General features: G+C 52.9%; 1 protein-coding gene across 10 annotated transcripts; it reads left to right on the forward strand.

The window, feature by feature from the left end:
• Positions 1-150: 150 nt before the first annotated feature.
• SLC9A5 (solute carrier family 9 member A5) lies at positions 151-20,502 on the forward strand. 10 transcript variants are annotated; one of them, XM_065925527.1, is made up of 16 exons: positions 151-1,710; positions 4,775-5,077; positions 6,560-6,723; positions 6,871-6,949; positions 7,236-7,413; positions 7,981-8,201; positions 8,409-8,611; positions 8,837-8,926; positions 9,024-9,094; positions 9,811-9,940; positions 10,432-10,520; positions 10,681-10,807; positions 14,767-14,937; positions 15,456-15,525; positions 16,177-16,311; positions 19,114-20,502. In XM_065925527.1, the coding sequence occupies exons 1-16, from the start codon at positions 1,518-1,520 to the stop codon at positions 19,590-19,592; spliced, it is 2,703 nt and encodes a 900-aa protein (XP_065781599.1). In that variant the 5' UTR covers positions 151-1,517; the 3' UTR covers positions 19,593-20,502. The 10 variants fall into 10 exon arrangements, with proteins under 10 accessions (XP_065781599.1, XP_065781600.1, XP_065781601.1 ...); XM_065925528.1 differs by having other exon boundaries at positions 14,812-14,937; XM_065925529.1 differs by having other exon boundaries at positions 151-731; positions 4,795-5,077.
• The last annotated feature ends 281 nt before the right edge of the window (positions 20,503-20,783 follow it).

A 20,783-nucleotide genomic window follows, 5' to 3' on the forward strand; every position in this document is an offset into this window, starting at 1 on the left:
GCCAATGCTAGTCTCCGGACGCGCGGGGTCGGGGGCAGTACTACGGTTGGTGGAGCTTGCAGCCAGTCACTCAGAGGGCGTGATCGTGGTCCCGTTAGTTCACAGGCTAGTCCCGGGAAAACCCGAGCTCACGCGTCCCCCCACCCACTGCGAGAGCGCGCAGAGCGCCGAGAGGCTTTCTTTGGGTTTGGGGGCGGTGAGGCTGTGCTCTCTTGAGAGACCGCTAGGGCAAGATGGGGTGGAAGTTTCTTCCGATCGTGGCCCGCCAGGTCCGCCTAGGTTTAGGGACCTGAAGGTCTGATTTCTTTCAGCTGAGGTATGAAGTGGATGGGCGTCCTTCGTTTGGAGGAAGCAGGGAGATGGGTTCCTTTCAGTTTGGAGCAAGAAGTGAAAATAGATTACACTCAGTTCAAAGGAGGAGGTGGGATGATTTACCCTTAGATGGAGGAGAAAGAGGGATGGGTGCTCTTAATTCTGGGAAAAGGATAGAACGATTCAGTTTGGCCGCGAGGTAGAACACGTTACCCTCATCTGGGGGAAGAACAGGGATGGGTTGTACTTCAATGAAAAGGGGAAACGGTCCTTTTCAGTTTAGGGCGGGATAAGCCGAATGCCTGCTCAGGTTTGGGAAAAAGGTTGAGTGAATTCCTTTTAGTTTGAAGGGAATCGATAGGCTGGGTTTTCGTAGTTTAGGGAAGAAGATACGTTCTCTTCATTGTCTCATGGAAAAGGTGAGAAGAGTTCACTGTAGTTTGAGGAAAGGGAGGCCGGTTACCCCTCGATTTGGTGAATGAAGAGGAAGAGATTCCTCCTCAGCCTGATATGGACTCGGCCCAATCTGGGCCTTGGGGTTTCTGGGGACGACGGGGACACTTGTCCCTCACGGCTTTCTAAAAAGGCCTAGTGCGCGTGCGCAGCTCTGGTCTGAGAGCGGGGCCCGAAGGGGGTCTCAGGCTCCCGAGGGCAGAGCTGAAGGCGACGGCGCACTGCCCCCTGCAGTCTGCACGCGGCAGCGCTGGGGTCCGCGGCCTCGATACCCGGGGCCGGCCGCCAGTCGCCGACCGCACTCTTCGTGGCGGGGCCGCCCTCCTCCCGCCTGAACCCCGCCACCCGGCAGACCCCCGTCACTCTCGCGACTGGCTGTCGCCTCCGGCGGGTGGGACCCGGCGGTGCCCCTTGGGGACTGTGGCCGCTCACAGCTCTGAATACGGATCGGGGGAGGTTTGGGGAGGGTTTGAGGGAGCGGGCTTGAAGGACTAGGTTGCAGGGCTTGTGGGGGAGGGCTGCACTGGGGGATTTCCAGAGTCGAGACTGGTTTAGAGCGGAGGGGCAGGTGTCCGGAGTACGGACGCCCGGGACAGGGTCTCGGAGTCCGGACCTGGGTTGGGGGTATCCGAGCCGGGATTGGGGGGAGCGGACCCCACGTGCCTGTGACGCGGGGGAGGCCGGTAGGCGGCGGCGGCGACGCGGGGCCGGCCGCCTTGCGGTGCCTGGAGGGCTGCAAGGCAGGCGGCAGGATGCTGCGCGCCGCACTGCCGCTGCTCGGGCTGCCCCTGGCGGGGGCAGGAGCGACCGAAGAGCCCACCCAGGAGCTGGGGTCGCCCGGTGAGCCTCCCCCAGGGTTGGCGCTCTTCCGCTGGCAATGGCACGAGGTGGAGGCGCCCTACTTGGTAGCCCTCTGGATCCTGGTGGCCAGCCTGGCTAAAATCGGTGAGTGCGTGTGTGCGTGCGCCAGGGCCGGCGGCGGGCAGCGGACCCGCCCCCAACCCCTAGTCCCCAGATCCGGGCCGGATTTTTGCAGAGTGCCCCGACTTTAGGTTCCGATTCCGCAAATCCGGGCTCTCACCTTGTCTCTGCGCCTCCTCTTGTGGATCCCCCTCCTCCCCTTCTCGCGTGGGAGCCCTGAGGATTTGCCTTCTCAGAGGGCTGCCCCTGCGCTCTCCAACCCCATCCCTAGCCTACTTTGGCCTCTCTTTCCCCTCTTCTTGCAGTCAGCTCTTTGGTCTGGGCTCCCCTCCACCAATCCCCAGCCCCTGTCAGCAGTCAGGGCGTGTGGGACATTGAGGTGATAGTATTCTCTGTCAAACCCCAGCATCCAGGTCCCGAGGAAGCAGCCTTCCCTGGAGGCCACCTCCAAATGTCCATTCTCTTGGGATGCTAAAATGCCACTTTTCCTCTATCCCCCCATCCCCTAAAGATGTCCCCTTCTTGTGCCCGGCTGTGTCTCCCCCCCCCACCCCCCCCCACCCCCGCCCCTTCCAATTCAAGTCTACCTCTTCCCACTTCAGGGTATGGGAAACTTCCATTTATTGGGCCTTACTATGTGCTGCCTGCCCTAGAGGCTTTCACACATTCAATCTCCTTCAGTCTGTACAGTACTGAGGGCTGTGCTTCAGACTCCTTTCCTTGAATAGAGCTGCTTTTCCTCGCCTCTGCCCCTTCCTCCCCACTTCTGAGCAGCCAGTGGTCCCTCCTCCCACCAGAGACCCTCCTCCCTCTCCCTGTTGTGCAGCCTGCGCTGTGGGGGTGACTAATTATAGCTGAGCCGTTGCTACTCACTCCCCATCTAAGCTGGCACAGTCTGTACTCCCAGTCTCACCAGTACAGTCTTCACATAGGAATCGCGCCGTCTAGAGTTTGCCCCCTTCTTCCCCCAGGGACACAGTTGGGAGTGGGGGCTGGGCAGGAACAGAGGTGCTCTCCACTCTGCCGTGGCAGCCCATTAATAATGGAAAATGGGGCTTGAAATGCCTTCAAGGAGCCTAGTTCTGTCAGAGAACAGGCTTTTGTGAAGGGTTTTGGATTGCAGTGCTGGGATTAATGCATGCTCTGGAGATAAGGATGGAATAAGGTCCCTGAAGGAGAGGAGAGGGGGACCAGAGGTAGGGCTGAGTGTGGGGAGAGCTGTGGCTGAGCTCACCTTAGGGCCTGGCAGCAATGAGAGCAAGGTGGGAGGAGCCTCAGATCTAGGAACCAAAATTGGGTCTGCTGAGAAGTCTGCCAGGTGGAGAGTTCCTGTCTTATTTAGGGTTTGCAGCAATGGCTGTAGTTTTCCTCATAAATCATAGTTCTTTTTCTAGCTTGGATGACATCTCCTATGGAGGTTGAAGAGGTTGAAGAGAGCCTTTTTCTCATCAACCAAAAAAAAAAAAAAAATCCTTGGGATTAGGGGTGGGGAGAGATAGGTAGAATGTTCAGAAATACCTTCCCCCAGCTTCATTGCTAGGATTTCTTTTTTCCCTTTTATTCACCAAATATTTAGGTAGGTCCCACCACAGGCCAGGCACTGTCCTAGGCTCTCTGGGTACAGCTTCCAAAGGGCACTGTCTTAGCATTGCGTCTCATACAGCCTAACACCAAGGTGTTAGGTGTCTCTAACTACCCACCACTCCAAGGATTGTCTGGGGAGAGGAGCTCACCTGGCTCAGGGCCCAATCGAAAGCCCAAAGAGTTTATATGATGAGGCAAAGGTAGCAGTGGCAATAGTGCTAGAAAATCATTCCATACCTCCTCTTCTTTCCATGGGTCAGATATGTTATTACTTCCCCCCAGAATCATATTGAATTAACATTTGTTGAGATCCTATTATGTGTCTGACATTCTGCTAGGCACATTCACACTATATCATCTTTATCCTCACGCTGTGAAGGTTATTTTTCCCCATATTACAGGAGAAATTGAAGCTCAGGAGTTGAAATAATTTGCCTGAGATCACACAGTTAGGATAGGATGGAGCCACAAGAAGAACTGGAGGTCTAACTGCTAAGTCTATTGCTTTTAAAACTACTGAGCCCTTAGTGAGCCTACATAATGAAAAAGCACATGGGACTAGGAGATCTGCTGTACTCCTAGGAGGTATAATATGCATTATGATCTAGGGCAGGACACAATAATAGAATAAAAGGTAACATTTATAGAGCGCTTACTACAAAGCACTAGGCTAACTGCTTTTGAGCAGATTGTCTTACTTAAACCTTGCAACAATCCTATGAGATCAGTACTATCTTTATTCTCATTTTACTGATGAAAAAACTGCAAGTCAAAAAGGGACTGGGACTTCCCTGGCTGGCCAGTGTTAAGACTCCGAGCTCCCAGTGTCAGGGGCCTGGGTTCCATCCCTGGTCAGGAAACTAGATCCCCTCATTCTACAACTAGAGATTTTGCATATTGCAACTAACACCCGGCCCAACAATTTTTTTTAAAAAGTGAAGATATTAGCTTCAAAGTCACAGAACTGGTAAACGAAAGAGCTAGGCTTTGAACCCAGGGAGACTGACTCCACAGGCCCTAATTTTTAGAACGATGTTATGCATAAAAATGTACCTCGTATTTGCTGAGGTTCAAATAACGGCAATGGATAAGGGAGAGCAGAAAAAGGTGAGGTCCTTTGAGGATGACAGTAGAGAGGATAGGGTATTTTCAGAAGTGGAAAAAGTAAGCAGAGACCTAGGTTACCATGACAGGAGCACTAAGAAATAGACAACTGTGGCTGCAGTGGAGAGTTTGAAGCTCTGTAGGCTAGAGATTCTAGCAATCCTGAATTTCTTCTTCCTTGGCCCCAGGATTGGGGGTCCTGACCTTGAATAAATGTCTAAGACTGGAAGGCTATAGGCCAGTGCATGTGTGTGTGTGTGTGTGTGTGTGTGTGTGTGTGTGTGTGTGTGTGTGTGTGTGTGTGTGTGTGTGTGTGTGTGTGTGTGTGTGTGTGTGTGTGTGTGTGTGTGTGTGCACTTCATAAGTTGATGATACCTCCTGCCCTATTCTTGTGTTGTAGTGTTTCACTTGTCTCGGAAGGTGACGTCTCTGGTCCCTGAGAGCTGTCTGCTGATTTTGCTGGGACTGGCCCTGGGGGGCATTGTCTTGGCTGTGGCCAAGAAAGCGGAGTACCAGCTGGAGCCAGGGACCTTCTTCCTCTTCTTGTTGCCTCCTATTGTGCTAGACTCGGGCTATTTCATGCCCAGCCGGCTGTTCTTTGACAATTTGGGCGCAATCCTCACCTATGCCGTGGTGGGCACACTCTGGAATGCCTTCACAACGGGTGCTGCCCTCTGGGGCCTGCAGCAGGCTGGACTTGTGGGTGAGTGACTCTAAGACGTGGACCAGCCGTGGGGGGCTTTGCCAGACTCCTTGCCCAACTCCCTTCTCCTCCAGCTCTGAAGATCCTCTGTTGACAAAAGCCATGCCCTGAGACCTCCATCTTAGGTCCCTCCCAACTGGGCAGTGCTCCAGATGGGCCTGCAGCCTTCATTTAGGTCCCTACCAGATGAGTCTGGGCTTCTGCAGATGACAGCTGAGTAGGGGCCTGGCTCCCAGCTGTGCGTGGGCTGCCAAGGCTGGGAAGCCTGCATTACCACCCTGCTTCTTCCTGCCCTCTGTTACCACACTGCCACTTGCCAGCCTGGCTCCCCTGAGGCACAGCTCAACATCCCTTTGAGGGCTCTGCCCAGGTCACATCAGGGTGGTTTTCTGTTTTTATTTTTTTTAATAAATACATATCATACGTCTGCAGAATGCAAGACACTACACTGGGTGTTCTCTCTTTGCTCATCCCACTGGCTCTTCATATCAACCTTGCTGGGGGTATCATTTGTCCCATTTAATGGATGAGGAAATAGAGGCCCTTAAACTCATTTGATATCAGGTCCAAAGTTAGCAGGAGAGGGTTGTTTTACTGAGCTCTTTGCCTTCAGGCTGCCCTGTTCTGCTCCCTTTCTCAATTTCTGGGCCCCAAACCCATTCAACCCTCAAAGCTGATGATTCAGACTTCTTCCCAGGGTCAAGGGGAGGTTTGCAATTTCCACTCAGGTCTCCAACCTGGTTTTTCTATGGGGTCAGTGAACTCTCTGGGGGCAGGAAGGGAGGGGAGGACATCAGTCCATAATCATAGTAATCCTAGTAATAGGTAATAACTACTGAGTGCTTACTATGTATAGGCACTGGTTAAATAAGAAACTTTCTGAGGTAGACACTATTGTTATTCTCAGCATGTATAAGTGGAAACTGAGGTTCACAGAGATTGCATGGGATGTTCGAGTCCCACCAATGGTGGGTGCTTTTCATACTGTATTCAGCCCTTGTGGATGGATAGCCCCTCCCCTCCTGCTGAGAATTGTTGCCTTCCTTAGACTGAGAACTATGATGTGGGAGACGGCACTCTTTTGTTCTCCTAATAAAGCCAGTCAGCAGCCTATTTCCACCTGATAGTGGTTATTATTGCTGTTGCTAAGTTTTTTCTTGTCAGTGCCATCTTAGCTCTTCAGGTTACACAGAGCTTTTGTAGCCATTTCCCTGGTTGATTTCTGCAGCAGTCTTGTCAGGCAGGCATATGAGGAGGTATGGCTTATGAGAAGTCAGGTGGCAGTGATGTTGCCAATATCATAGAGCGGGTAAGTGGCAAAGACAGCCTTTAGGCTCAAGACCTAAGGTCTCCTGACCTGCAGGCTGACGCACTCTTCACTGTCCCAAGTCCTCTCGGGGCATCCCTGTTTCAACAGTCTGGGCCTGTCGCTGGGGCTGCTGTAGCCAATTCAGTATCTCACTGTCTGCTGTTCCTCAAAAGCCCCTAGAGTGCAGGCTGGCTTGCTGGACTTCCTGCTGTTCGGGAGCCTCATCTCAGCAGTGGATCCCGTGGCCGTGCTGGCTGTCTTTGAGGAGGTGCATGTCAACGAGACCCTCTTTATCATCGTCTTTGGCGAGTCCCTGCTCAACGATGCAGTCACCGTGGTGAGAGTGCGCACTGGGCTACCTTTCCTCGATCCCATGCTGCCGTGCTTTTGACCAGGCTCAGACCCTTCCCCGGATCCCCCTGGGGAAGAAATCCGGTCTCTGCCTTCCCCCATCATCACTCCTGATGCACCACTTCTCACTCAGGTGCTGTACAAGGTCTGCAACTCTTTTGTGGAGATGGGCTCTGCCAACGTGCAGGCCACTGACTACCTGAAGGGAGTCGGTCAGTATCTCCCCCCTCTCGGTGGGCACTGGAGGCTGCCTCCCTCGGGTTGCTGAGCCCCTCCCCCACTGCGTCTGGACAGAGGATGCTGCTGGGGTGCCTCATTCCTCCCTTCCCTCCTCCATGGAGAAACAGGGCCCTGAGAACCCGAGAAGGAGGGGCTTTCCTGCAATCCTGACCCCTGGGGAGCATGGTGGGCATCCTCCTCCACTCCCCGCCAGGCAGCAGTCTTGGCCCGGGAGGGGTCCCGGCCAGGGGTCGTGCTGACAACCCACTCCTCCCCCAGCCTCCTTGTTTGTGGTCAGTCTGGGCGGGGCAGCCGTGGGCTTAGTCTTTGCCTTCCTCCTGGCCCTGACCACACGCTTCACCAAGCGGGTCCGCATCATCGAGCCGCTGCTGGTCTTCCTCCTCGCCTACGCAGCCTACCTTACCGCTGAAATGGCCTCGCTCTCTGCCATTCTTGCGTGAGTCCTGGGGGTGCCGAGCACGCTGGCAGCTGGGAGGGGGTGCTGGAGATGGTTGCCCTTCACACAGACAGAAGCAGGACCTTGAGGAGTCCATAGGTTTGAGTTTGAGTGGGAGCTTCAAATTTCCCAGGGGAGACACTAAACCTCAGGGAACATTACAGGACTCGCCTCTAAAACTGTCCTGGGCCCCCAGAATCCAATTTTTCCCTGCCTAAAGTGCTCTCTGGGGTGTGGGCTGAGCCAAAAGTAGACTTTGAGGCCTGGTGCCATGGCTTTGGTGGCCACAGAACTCCAAAAGGTGCTTCAGGCAGTCTGTGCTAGTCAGATCACGTTTTCCCCACCTTCCCCTCCAGAAGGCACTGAGTGGGAAGCCTGACGATTCCGACCCTTTTACCCCAGGACTACCACTACCTATCCTTGGACGGGCTCCATGCTTCTCTGCGCTTTGGCTCTGAGTCTGACATCCTGTGATGGGCAACACCCTCTCCTGTGCATGCTCAGACCCCAGAGGCTGTGCTTCCTGCAGCCCCTCCTCATTGCTCTGACTCTCCATTCCTGTCCCAGGGTGACCATGTGTGGCCTGGGCTGTAAGAAGTATGTGGAGGCCAACATCTCCCATAAGTCCCGCACAGCTGTCAAGTACACCATGAAGACTCTAGCCAGCTGCGCGGAGACCGTCATCTTCATGCTGCTCGGCATCTCGGCCGTGGACTCTTCCAAGTGGGCCTGGGACTCTGGGCTGGTGCTGGGCACCCTCTTCTTCATCCTGTTCTTCCGAGCCCTCGGTATAGCCGGCACCCTCTGCTTTCCTATCCTCCCTGCCCTTGCCCCCCACCCCAGCTCATCTCGCACTCTGAGTCCACATCCTTGTCCTCCCTGTGTTGCTCAGCCCTCCCAGCCCTTCAGACCTGAGCCCTGATACCGGGTGCCAGCTGCACCCAGTGCCCTCCACTCCCAACACCCTGCTCCCACTGGCCTCCCTCCTGCTGTAGGCGTAGTCCTGCAGACGTGGGTGCTGAATCAGTTCCGGCTGGTCCCTTTGGACAAGATTGACCAGGTGGTGATGTCCTATGGGGGCCTGCGGGGGGCTGTGGCCTTCGCTCTCGTCATCCTCCTGGACAGGACCAAGGTCCCTGCCAAGGACTACTTTGTAGCCACCACAATTGTGGTGGTCTTCTTCACTGTCATCGTGCAGGTGGGAGTGCCCAGGAGGCTGGATGGGGAGAGGGTCTGGCAGGCCCTTGGGGAGGCCTGGAGCCTATGGGAGAGGGGCTCCTTTTCCTGTTGGGGGTTGCAGGGGCTTGACTTCCCAGACTTTGAGAGCAGTGAGGTGGAGATACAGAAGCTGAAGCCTAACTGTGGGGAGAGAAAGGCAGCAGACAACTGGCCAGGGCAGGGCTCACGGGCTGCCCGTCCATAGGGCCTGACCATCAAGCCACTGGTCAAGTGGCTGAAGGTGAAGAGGAGTGAGCATCACAAACCCACCCTGAACCAGGAGCTGCATGAGCACGTGGGTACCAGAACGCCATCCCCCTACCTGTCCCTCTCTCCCTTCTCCTATTCTGAGCAGAGTCCTGATCTGGTCCCCCTACCCACCCCCCTTCTAGACTTTTGACCACATTCTGGCTGCAGTGGAGGACGTTGTGGGCCACCATGGCTATCACTACTGGAGGGACAGGTGAGGGAGCTGCCCCCAGGCTCCTTCAGCAGCAGCAGCAGCACCCCCTCCCCAACACCCCCAGCCAGGGCAGCATGGGGGACATATCACACTTCTGAGAAGGGATGCAGCCAGGTGCAGGCTGGGTGACCTGTCCCTGAAGCTCCTCAGGCAGTGCTGGTGTCCCCGTACTCTCAGGTTGAGATAAGGTTCCCCAGCGAGGCCTGCCCAGCCCTGCCCTGTGTGGTCTGGCACCTCCAGACTCCAGTTGCCTTGTGCTCCGCTGTGACTTTGACTCTCGGCCTGCCAATGAAATAAACCCTGTTTTAGAAACTCAGGACCCACCATGCTCCCCCTGCCCTGGCCACTGGGACCTTTATACATGTTGTTCTTTCTACTAGAACATTCCCTCCCCCCATCTTGCCTCTTTAACCTCTCTGTTCATCCTTCAGATATTACCACAGGCATCATGTCCTTAGGGAGGCTTCCCTGACTAGGACAAATCCCCATCATACTCTACAATTATCCTTTGTAGTTCCTGTCATGTTGCAATTTTATAGTTACATGTCATAACTTCATCAATGTCAGGCGCTGTCAGTTCCATAAGGGCAGGGACCAGCTTCCAGATTCTCCCTGACCAATGCCCACACCAAGAGATGTGGGCCCCGCGCTGGCAGTGCCCCAGCCCTGTCTGAGGAAGTGCCAGCATTCAGGACTGGGCCTGGCATCTTCTGTAGGTGGGAGCAGTTTGATAAGAAGTACCTGAGTCAGCTGTTGATGCGGCGCTCAGCTTACCGCATCCGGGACCAGATCTGGGATGTGTATTACAGACTCAACATCCGGGACGCCATCAGCTTCGTGGATCAGGTGGGCCAGCAGACAATGGAGAATGGGCGGGTGGCCAGCAGGGCAAGGCAGGAAGCGGTGACAAGCAGGCAGGCAGGCCCTGAGCAGGGAGTTGGGAATTCCCAGTAGACTCCATGGACTTGTGAAGTGGCAGCTACAAGAACGAGCCCAGCCTGACGCTGACATTTAGAGTCTAGTGGGCAGTGCAGAAAGGTGGGAGACAGCTGGATTCTGGCATCAGCAGATGCAGTTCAGATTGTTATCATCTCAGGCTTGTGACCTTGGGTAAGTCCTTTATCCTCTCTGAGTTTCGGTGTCCTCAACTGTAAGAAAGTGACAGTATGAGTACCTCTGTCACAGAATTTTGTAGGTGCAGTATAAAAAAAGCACCTAGTGCAGTCCCTGGAACATCCAAAGAGCAAAGTGTGTTAACCGGTGTTATTCCTTTTGTTCCCCTCTGTCTGCGCCACCTTCATCTGATTGCCATCTGACCTCTGACATGGCTCCTGCAGGGAGGCCACGTCCTGTCCTCCACTGGGCTCACTCTGCCCTCTATGCCCAGCCGCAATTCCGTGGCAGAGACTTCCGTCACCAACCTGCTGTAAGTCCTGGAGCCCCCTCCCGCTTCCCCAGGCTCCTCCCTACTGGGCCCTCTCTCTGAATCCCTTCTGAGGAAGTTCCGTGAGCACCTCTGCTTCCGCCCGTCCCCCGGGCCACGCCTCCCGGCCCCGCCCCAGCACGCGTGTCCCCGCCGCCCGCAGGAGGGAGAGCGGCAGTGGAGCGTGTCTGGATCTGCAGGTGATCGACACGGTGCGCAGCGGCCGGGACCGGGAGGACGCCGCGATGCACCACCTGCTCTGCGGAGGCCTCTACAAGCCACGCCGCAGGGTGAGAGCAGGCAGGGCCTCTGAGTCCCGAGGGGGAGCGAGGTCTGGGGAGGCCATGATCCAAGACTTGAGAGGCAACTGGCCCCAGCTTGTGAAGAGCTGTAGATGCTCAGTTGAAGAGCGTGGGCTTCATCTTTTTGGTTATAACCTTTAGTTTTGGGGGGTTTTTGTTGTTGTTGTTTTGAGAAAGGTTGGCTTGTTACAAGGATGGTTTAAGGATGTCTTCCCTGGTAGCAGAGAGCAGATCTAATTGGACGGGGTGAGTTGAGAGGCCGGGAGAGTCAGTTGGGAAGCTGGAGTAAAACACTGCAGATTAGAGCTGGGTGGCTGGAAGGAAGAGGGGCACATAGGACTGTGAAATCGGCCAGGAAGGGGAGAGGAGGTACAGAGGGCTTGATGGGGGTCACAGACAGAGGCAGGAGTGCCAAGGAGGCCTGTGGGAGCAGCTTAACCTGGGGGAGGCAGACATCCAGTTTAGGTAACAGTGAGTCCCGTGCAGGTCTGTGAAGCCTCGGGGTTGGAAAGGTCCAACCCATCCAGGCAGGAATCCGCTGCAACCCCGCAAGGGGGCAGCAAGCCATTACCTTGAACCTTTCTGAAATGAGAAGCCAGCTGTGACCATTCTTGGCAGCTTTAACAGTCAAGGCCCTTTTTACAGAGACGGGAATTCTTTCCCTTTCCCTTTGCTCCCTCTGGGCTTGATTTGACTCTCTGCACCTCTGCAGAGCTAAAGCCTGCAAAGATGTCAGAACAGCTTCCTTCCACACAGAGGCCTTCTTGCCTTCAGGCCAGCAGCTTCTGTCCCTGGTGTGTCTTCTTCAGCCGTTAGCAATGAGGCCCCTAGGAATTCTATGGTGGACTAGTGGTTAGGATTCCAGGCTTTCACTGCCGTGGCCAAAGAGACCCTAGATGGAAGGTGCTATGCTAGTTGTGGTTGGCCAGGGCCAGGCACAGGGGACCTTTAACCTTTCTAGTTATGGAACTTGCCTTTCTCTTCTCGCAGCCCAGGATCCCTCCAGCTCTGGCTCATCACCCTGAGACCTCACACTGTTCGTACAATCAGGCAACCCACCCCCAATGTCTTCCTCAGTTAATGACTGTGAAACCCTGTCTCATCCAACTTGTGGAGTTTTTGTTTGTTTTTCGGTTTTGGTTACTTTTTCTTATAGAAAATTTCAGTCATTCACAAAACTAGAGAGAATAAAGAAACTCATTTAACCATCACTCAGTTCCAATAATTCCCCCTTACACCCTATCTACACTTTATTATCTTAAAGGAAACTCCAGACATCATATCATCTCTAAATATTTCCACATGTATCTCTAGGTGGCAAGAATTCTTTTTTTTTTTTTTTCCTTCAAAAAAGCCATAGTACCATTACCACGTACAACAAGTAACAGTGATTCCTTCTCACCTCACCTCAAATATCCACCCAGAGTTCAACACATATCTTTTTCCATCTGGTTTGTTCAAGTCAGGATCCAAATAAAGTCCACACTTTGCATTTTTAGTAAGTATGTCTTTTTATTTTTTTTAAAAAAAATTGGTAATAGTTTCTTCTTCCTTTTTCCCCTCCTTTTTATTATTTACTGAAGAAACTGGATAGATCATCTTAGAAAATTCTCCACTTTACAGATTTTGCTGATTGTATTCCAGAGGTGGTATCTAACATGTTACCCTTGGTACCCTGTATTTCTTGGTAGTTCAATCTAGAGGCCTGGTTGTATTCAGCAACATTCAATAGCTGTTTTATTGTATTACATTAGGAAGTATTGATACATAATGATTGGCTGGCTGTTGATGTGTATGTGTGTATGTAAGATTGGTCAATGGGTTTGGTCCAACCAGTTCTTGTGTAGTTGACTAAAAAAAAAACCTGGATTATGATTGTGATTATCCCTGTTAAATGTCATCTTATTTGATTTAGCCCATCATTCCATCGTTTGGATCCCATGTCGGTCACCAAAAATCTCCTCAGATTCACATCATATAAAATTCTGTTAAGCCTGTTAACTCTGTATTCATCAAAATCAACATAAAAATGAACAGGATAGAGCTGAGGACAGAGCCCTGTGGTCTGCTACTAAAGACTTTCCTCCAGACTGATGTGGATCAAGAATTTTAGGGGTATGGTTACTCAACCAGCTCTAAATCCACTTAGTTATGCCAGCACGCAATCCATAATTCTTCATGTTCTTCACAGAAATATCATTAGAGACAGAAGTGTCTAGTATACAGTTAGAAACATAAGATTATAGTTTAAAAGAGAGAGGAGACAGGCTGGAGATAAAAAGACTTGGAAGCAATCTACAGCAGCGGTTTCCTGGCCTGGCTACATCAGAATCTCCTGGGGAGCTTACTAGAATACATATTCCTGGCTTCACCTCCTGCAGAGTCTGATTCTGTCCAGTGGAATGGGATGAGGAATCTGCTCTTAATAAGCCCCTTGAGGGGGTTAAAATGCAGCTGGTCTGATGGCTGGTGTCTGGGAAACACAGATTTATCACTGGGCTGGCTGGCACTGAAAGAGTCGATACTTTCACTGGGGAGGGCACTGAGATGGGAGAGGGGGCCAAGGATAATGCTGGGGAATGCACATGGAAGAAAAGGAAGGGGAGCCAGCAGAGGAGGAGAGAGAAGAAGCCTTTGGAGGAGTAGTAGCTGATGCCCCTCATAGCTGTCTGGGAGGCCTGGGGCAAGAGGAGGGCTGGACTTTGCACGGATGTCGCCTAACCAGAGGCCAGGGTACTGATGACCTGGCAGAAAGCTGCACGGTGGGGCTGCAGTCAGGCAACCCCCCTTGCTCCCACCCCAGCTGTTATCTCTGACATTCAAGGAATTAATGGGTACTAGGGGAAGTGTCAGAATGTAAGGTAAAGGTTTATTAGCAAAAGCAAGGCAATAGTGTCAATGGAAAGGCGTTTTTCAAGGAGGTAAGGGCAGGAACAGGTCTAAAAGCAGAGGCAGGGGGCCAGTGGCCAGAGAAGGATTGAAGAGGCAGGAGAGTGGAGGACTGGGAGGGAGGAACTGATGGAGAGAAGGGAACTGATGGAGGCAGGGAGTGGGGAGTGAGGAGCCCTGTGAAGGAGCTGGGCTTCTGCACCCACCCACCCCCACCCAAGGGAAAGAGGGGCACCTCTGCATGAGTGTGTAGAAGAGGGCAGTCGGGAGGAGACTTAAATGGGGATTCTTAGATCCAGCTCAGGGAAGCAGAAAATATGAAGGGCAAAGGAAAGAGACCAGCCTGGGGGTGTGCGGCTGGACAAGAATGACTGGGAACACGCAGGTGGTACTTTGGGAAATTACCAGGAGTTAATGAAAAGGTTGCTAAGCAGTCACGGCCAGAGGTGGAGACAGGTTAGGTGAGGGTGTAGTGGGCTTGGTCTTTATGAGGAAGAGTTAGAAAGAGTAGATGATGGGGGTGGTGCTGAATTGGGCACAGGTATGGTTGGACTGAGAGGGTCCAAGGTGGCAAGAGATAGTCACGGAAGTTCCTGCAGCCTGAGGAGTCACGGTGGCGGCTGCAGAAAGGGCCAAGTAGGGAGAGGGCCAGCTGGACAGAGTCCTGTGTAGTCACAAGGCGGCAAATGGGCCAGGCATGTGGACTAGGCTCAGATAAACTGAGGTGCAAAGAAGGAAATGCCTGCCTTGGTTTCATGGTAGTCCTGAGGACAGGACACAGGATCCCCTGTCTCTTGTCACTTCACATCTGAGAAGACTGGGAGAGGGCAAGAGGGAATAAGGAAAGCCAGATTTGAGGGAGTAGGTTCTGGGATAAAGAACTGAGAATATAGAGTCTGGCTGGGTCTCTATTGTATTTTTAATTTTTTTTTCATTCCATGGCTAGTTCTGGAAACAGCAGGCTGGCAGGAGCTATGGTGAACTTGGGGCTGTGACGTGGGGTTCCTGTGGGAGGCAGGACACCCAGCCTCATGGCAGGGTGGGGCTGTCATTGCCAGTACAAAGCCAGCTGCAGCCGCCACTTCATCTCTGAGGACGCGCAGGAACGCCAGGACAAGGAAGTCTTCCAGCAGAACATGAAGCGGCGGCTGGAGTCCTTTAAGTCCACCAAGCACAACATCTGCTTCACCAAGAGCAAGCCACGACCCCGCAAGGCTGGCCGCAAGAAGGCATGTGCTTTCTCTAGGACTCCTGTTTGCAGCTGCAGGCTGATGGCATGCAGTTTTGAGCTCACAGGTTTTGGAATCCAGCCTCAGGGACCTGGGGGCTGCAGCAGTTTGGGTTCCCTTTTGCATCTTCCTGGAGCCCCAGAGGGGAAGGTGAAGCCTTCAGAGGGAGAGCAGCCTCTTGTGGTCACCTGCTCAAGGCAGCAGGACCACCTACCAGAGATGGAGTGAGCAGGAAAGAGGCAGATTCCTTGTTGGGGAAGGGGTGCGGGGACTCCATGAATTTCTTATTCAGCCCAGGCTGATGTACTGAGCATCTCTGCTGGGGCCATCAGACTCTACACTTGCTGGGGGGTGGGGGTGGGGTCAAGGGATGGTAGAACCACTGTAATTGACGCAGATTCCCTTCCATGTGGTGTCAGGAAGACCTGTCTTGTTGACCCCACCAGATGACACGATTGGGGTTTGGAGTCAGGGCAAGAGGCTTAGGACTTTTTTTTTTTTTTTTTTTTGGTCCTTAGAAGGATGGCGTGGCTAACACTGAGGCTACAAACGGGAAACCTCCTCGAGACCTGGGCTTCCATGACACAGGCAAGCAGGGAGTGGGGTTGTGTTGAGGATGGGACGGGGAAGGGAAGGGCAGGGGCCCATTGACTAGAAGCCTGAAGGATCTTCTCTGCATGGCACTCAATGCCAAGAGCTGGGGCTCTTCCCCTTAAAACTAGATGGACAGGTCTCAGCAGTTACTAGACGTCTGTGACACCTGAGAGCTAACTATAGGCTACAGACCCTGAGGACCTGGAGAACGTGTCATAAATGGAGCCTGGTCTGTGCCTTAAAGGATGGGTGGGCCCTGGGGTCCAGTGTCCCTGCAGTAAAACCAGAGGCCTAGAAGAGCTGCACATTGATGGGCCTTCTAGCCTTCCAGATGTTTATGCTTCCAGTTGATGATGGGATCTGAGGTTGAGAGAAGATGAAGTTGCTGGGAAGTGTGATTCTCTGATGGCTTCCTCTGAGGATCTGTCTTTCCTGTTGCCTCCTGGGACTCTGGAGCCCCATGCCCCTTCCTCTCAAGCTCCCCCACCCACCTAGGCCAGTGCTGTAACAGCCACAGGACAAAGCAGGTGTCTCTGCCAACTGTGGGCTCTGCCTAGATGGATAAGGGGTTGGGTTCCGGGTGGTGTGGTACCATGAGGCAGCTGCTGGGCTGGCCAATCCCACTCAGCTCTTGTCCCTGTCCAGCTGCTGTGATCTTAACCGTGGAGTCTGAGGAGGAGGAGGACAGCGACAGTTCGGAGACAGAGAAGGAGGATGACGAGGGGATCATCTTTGTGGCTCGGGCCACCAGTGAGGTTCTCCAAGAGGGCAAGATCTCAGGTAATGGCTTCCTCCTGCCTGCCTCCCTCTGGAGCCAACTGGAGCTATGCAGTTGGCTTCCTCCCCTTTTGCTGATGGCCTTTACTCCAGACAGTCCCTCTGCCTATCTGCTCATTCATTCATCAACCAGCATTTACTCAGCATTTCTTTTATGTCAGACATCTGACATCTATGATCTGATTCAATCCTTACAACAATCAAGATGGCGAAACTGAGCTCAAAGGAACTTGGGACTTGTCTAGAAATCAGCAGAACCAGAATTTGAACCTGACCCATCTGATTCCAAAGCTCACAGCCATTTCATTTGCCTCCCTTTACACTCTGGCGAGAAACACAAGGTGACAAGCAGACCTAACACCAGGTTCTGGTGTGACCCGTGCTCAGCACACCAGCACTCAGGTACAGCCCCCAGTAAGGGTGGCAGCTGGACCTGAGAGAGGAGCCTGCATTCATCAAAACAGCATTACTGTAGATAAAAACCAACATATATGTGCTTCCATATGTGGAGACCTAACGAACTAAGAATGCTAATTACCACTGCCTATTGGCTCAAGAATTCTCGGGTGTCTTTTAAAAAACATCCTATTATAGAAAATTTCAAAATATACAGTAGACAGAATAGTAGAATAAACTCCCATCTCTCTACCATCCATCTTCAATAATTACCTACTTCTAACTGATCTTATTTTACTTACACCTTCACTATGCCCCTCTCTCCACTGGATTCTTTTGAAGCAAATTGCAAATATCATACCACTTTATTGCTAAATACTTCAGCAAGTATCTCTAAAAGATAAGGATCCTTCTTAAAAATATAACCATAATACCATTATCGTATCCAAAATCTTTGTTATCAGATATCCAGTCCGTTTTCAAATTTCCCTGATTGTCTTCATTTATTTTTACAGTAGGTTGTTCAAATAAAAATCTAGACAAAGACCCACACATGAAATTTGGTGGATAAGTCTCTTTTAACGTATAACACTGATTCTTAAGGAGGTAGTAGTAGTGATTTTGTCCCCTAGGGCAGCGGTCCCCAACCTTTTTGGTACCAGGGACTGATTTCATGGAAGACATTTTGTCCACGGACTGGGGATAGGTGGGGATGATTCAAGCGTATTACATTTATTGTGCACTTTGTTTCTGATCTAGTGCTGCTGTTGATCTGACAGGAGGTAGCGGTCCACAGCTTGGAGGGTGGGGACCCCTGCCCTAGGGTACTGTCTGGAGACATCTTGTGTTGTCACAGTGGGAGGGGTACCTCTGCGATGTGTGGGTAGAGGCCAGGGATGTTGTTAAACACCCTACAATGCACAGGACAGCTCCCTACAGCGAAGTCTCTGCTCCTACCTGGGACAGTGTCAAGTTTGAAAAACCCTGATTTATAGGTCCCCCCACCATACTTCTTTCCTTGCACTGTACTTATTGAAATAACTTGGTTATTTGTCCCCCAGTCTTTCCTTGTCTGGATTTTGCTGATTGCATCCCCTAAGCATCATTTAATATGTCTGTTTCACTGACCTTTACATTTCCTTCAAATCAGTAATTAAATCTAGATCAGACTTGATAAGCATACTCCATAGGTGGTGATGTTACACCTCCCACTGCGTCTCACCAGGGAGCATGTACCATCTGGCTGGCTGTCTTTTTGTAGGTTAATATTGACTATTGGCTTCGGTTGTTGTTAGCCTGACCCACCCATTATCAAACTCCCTGTCAGTTTTTCATCAGGTGGTCTTGCAGTCACTGGTGATCACTGCCACATCCAACAGTTCATTCCGGGTTGCGCAATGCTGATATTCTGTCTATTTTTGTTTGCATTGATTAGCAGGAATTCTTGTATTTAAAAAAAGCCTTCTTTCATCAATTATTTAGTCAGTCTGAGGTACAGTTCATATAGGGAAGAATGGATAAATGCTTGAATTTTTCCTTTCACTTATCGGTTTTCAGACCAATAGTTACCTAGCATCCTCTAAAGGTGAACACTGAAGTTTTTTTGTTGTTAAAATTTCATACAGCATTCCAGGGAGGTAGTTTCACTCTCAGTCACAGCATCAGTACATTTCATAACGTGGAGCACTTGAAGTCAAGTTCACAGGACTGCTCAGGATTTTATCAGTGAACAGACACTGACTGAGCACCTATTATATGCAAGGCACTGAGCTTGACTTTGGAGAACAAGGGGTGGTGGGTGGCCCGAGGGCTGCTCCTTCCCTGTTTTCCTCTTTCAGAGCCTCAGCCTTTCTGTAATGCCGTGGCTGAGCCTTCCATTACGGCTGCCAGCACTTCTGGAATTCTCGGCTCACATCCCCTGTGCTCTGGCATCCCCTCTGCGGCTCATCTTTAGCCTGTTTAGGTTCGTGTGAGCTCACTCTCCTGGACTCTGTCCCACCAAAGGGCTGTGGTGGGAACTCAGGCAAGGAGTGCAGTGGCCAAGCCTTGAGATCTTCCTCACGCTGGGCCGGGGGCCTAGCAGGATGTGGTTTAAGCTTGGCACTGCAAGTTGGTTGAGGGCTGATCATAGATGGGTTTTTTCCTGCCTCGCTCTCACTTTGGCTTGTTCTAGTTGTTTTCATTTGTTCAGTAGGTATTTGTTGAGCAACTGCTACATGCTCAGTCCTGTGCTAGGTGCTGGGGATACAGTGGGGAGCAAACCCAGCTGTGGTGCTTCCCCTGGGCCAGGCGTGCATCCAATACCTGCACAAATGGATGCTGTGTGGTAACTGCAGAATGAACTTCTGTGCTCACACTTGAGAAAGCGTCACTGGCTTGGTGATGAGTGCCTGTCTGCTTTGTCCCCAGGGAGCCTTGAGGTGTGCCCCAGCCCACGCATCATCCCCCCGTCCCCAACCTGTGCGGAGAAGGAGCTGCCCTGGAAGAGTGGGCAGGGGGACCTGGCTGTCTACGTGTCCTCAGAAACCACCAAGATTGTGCCCGTGGACATGCAGACAGGCTGGAACCAGAGCATCTCGTCCCTGGAGAGCTTGGCATCCCCGCCGTGTACTCAGGCCCCAACGATGACACGCCTGCCTCCCCGCCCACGGGCCCCGGAAGAGCCCCAGGCCCCTCTCAAGCTGCCCCTCTCCTCTGATCCACACTCTTGCTTTGCCTTCCCCCCGAGCCTGGCCAAGGCAGGCCGTTCTCGCAGTGAGAGCAGCGCTGACATCCCCCGGCAGCAGGAGCTGCAGCCCCTCATGGGACACGAGGACCACACCCATCTCAGCCCAGGCACCGCCAACTCTCACTGGTGCATCCACTTCACCAAAGGCGGCCGGCTGTAGTCCAGAGACTCGGGGAGGAGCAGGGGGCCGGAGCCCCCCTGGAAGTCTTTCCTGCACAACGGGCGGAGGAGCCCACTCAACCGGACATGGGGTTAGAGGAGCCTGGACTGAAGTAGCAGCTGGGCTCCCTTGGGGCAGGTCAGAAGGGTCTCGTGGGCTGGTCCTCACAGGAACCCTTTCACCACCCTCCTTGTTCCTAAACTCCTGCCACTTTCCCTTTCAAAAAGGCCCTAACTCTGGTTCAAGACCCAGTCCAGACGTTTTTAGAGGCAAGGCCCAGAGACAAGGGGAGCTGATGCTCTTTCCCCAGCGGGTCCTCCTGGGGAGCAGTTCCTGTCCCCCAAGCAAGGGCATCTCTCCTCAGCTGACACTGGGCTGTGCTGCACTCCACCCTGCCCCAACGTCGGCTCAGGAACCTGGCAGGGAGGCTCCATGAGGGGCTGGTTCTCGGAGGGACTGGGCTGGGAGGTGCAGCAGGCTTTGCTGCCCTGTCGGCACAGCTACCCGCAGTCAGCTGATTTGGAGCAGTGGGAATCTGTCTCCACTCCTTGCTTTATCTTCCTTTGCTGCCAGTCTCTGGGGCAACAGTTCCTCCAATTCCAGGCCACAGGGTTGGGCCAGGCTTCAGGTCACGGCTGCTTCTTAGCCGGCGTCACTCTGGGGTTCTGCTGCTTTGCATCCGGGTTTGGACCTTTCAGATCCTTGGGTCTGAGATTTGTGAGGAGAGGAGATGGTTGCCTCTGGCCTCCCACGCTGTCTCCTCGTTATTCCCTGAACAGGAAAAGGGCCAGGTATCCCAGGATCACTGCTCCAGGGCTCTGGGGCTGAGAGGCCTGACTACAATGGAAAGGGGGCTGACTGGGTGGCAGGTGACTTTCCTGGGGTTAGCACCTGCCCTGAATTTTGTACCTTGAACCTAAGATACATTAAACATCTCTCAGATGGATGTGTGTCCTGCGCCCATGTGTCTGGGGGTTTTGAGGTGTGAGAAGCGGGCAAGAGGGCATGTGGTGAGGGAGATGGAAACTTTCAACTCTGTGCCCCAGGGCTTCCCGGATACAGAATGCCGGGGGGGAGGGGGGGGCGGGTGGCGGGACGTCCAGGGAAGGACTGTTAGGCCCTATGGCCCTCCCTCCCTCTGCTCCCATTCTTTCCCACTACGTCACCTTACAGGAAGCCTGCAGCAAGTCC

Source organism: Muntiacus reevesi, chromosome 2, assembly GCF_963930625.1.
Source record: "Muntiacus reevesi chromosome 2, mMunRee1.1, whole genome shotgun sequence".
Taxonomy (NCBI): Eukaryota; Metazoa; Chordata; class Mammalia; order Artiodactyla; family Cervidae; genus Muntiacus; species Muntiacus reevesi.

What these genes read in the sequence shown, in the direction of transcription:
- SLC9A5 (XM_065925527.1), top strand. Translation starts at nt 1,518, where the DNA reads ATGCTGCGCGCCGCACTGCCGCTGCTCGGGCTGCCCCTGGCGGGGGCA. An exon ending in TCGCTCTCTGCCATTCTTGC is followed by an intron (nt 7,414 to 7,980) that starts GTGAGTCCTGGG and finishes TTCCTGTCCCAG; the next exon opens with GGTGACCATGTGTGGCCTGG. An exon ending in CCAAGAGGGCAAGATCTCAG is followed by an intron (nt 16,312 to 19,113) that starts GTAATGGCTTCC and finishes CTTTGTCCCCAG; the next exon opens with GGAGCCTTGAGGTGTGCCCC.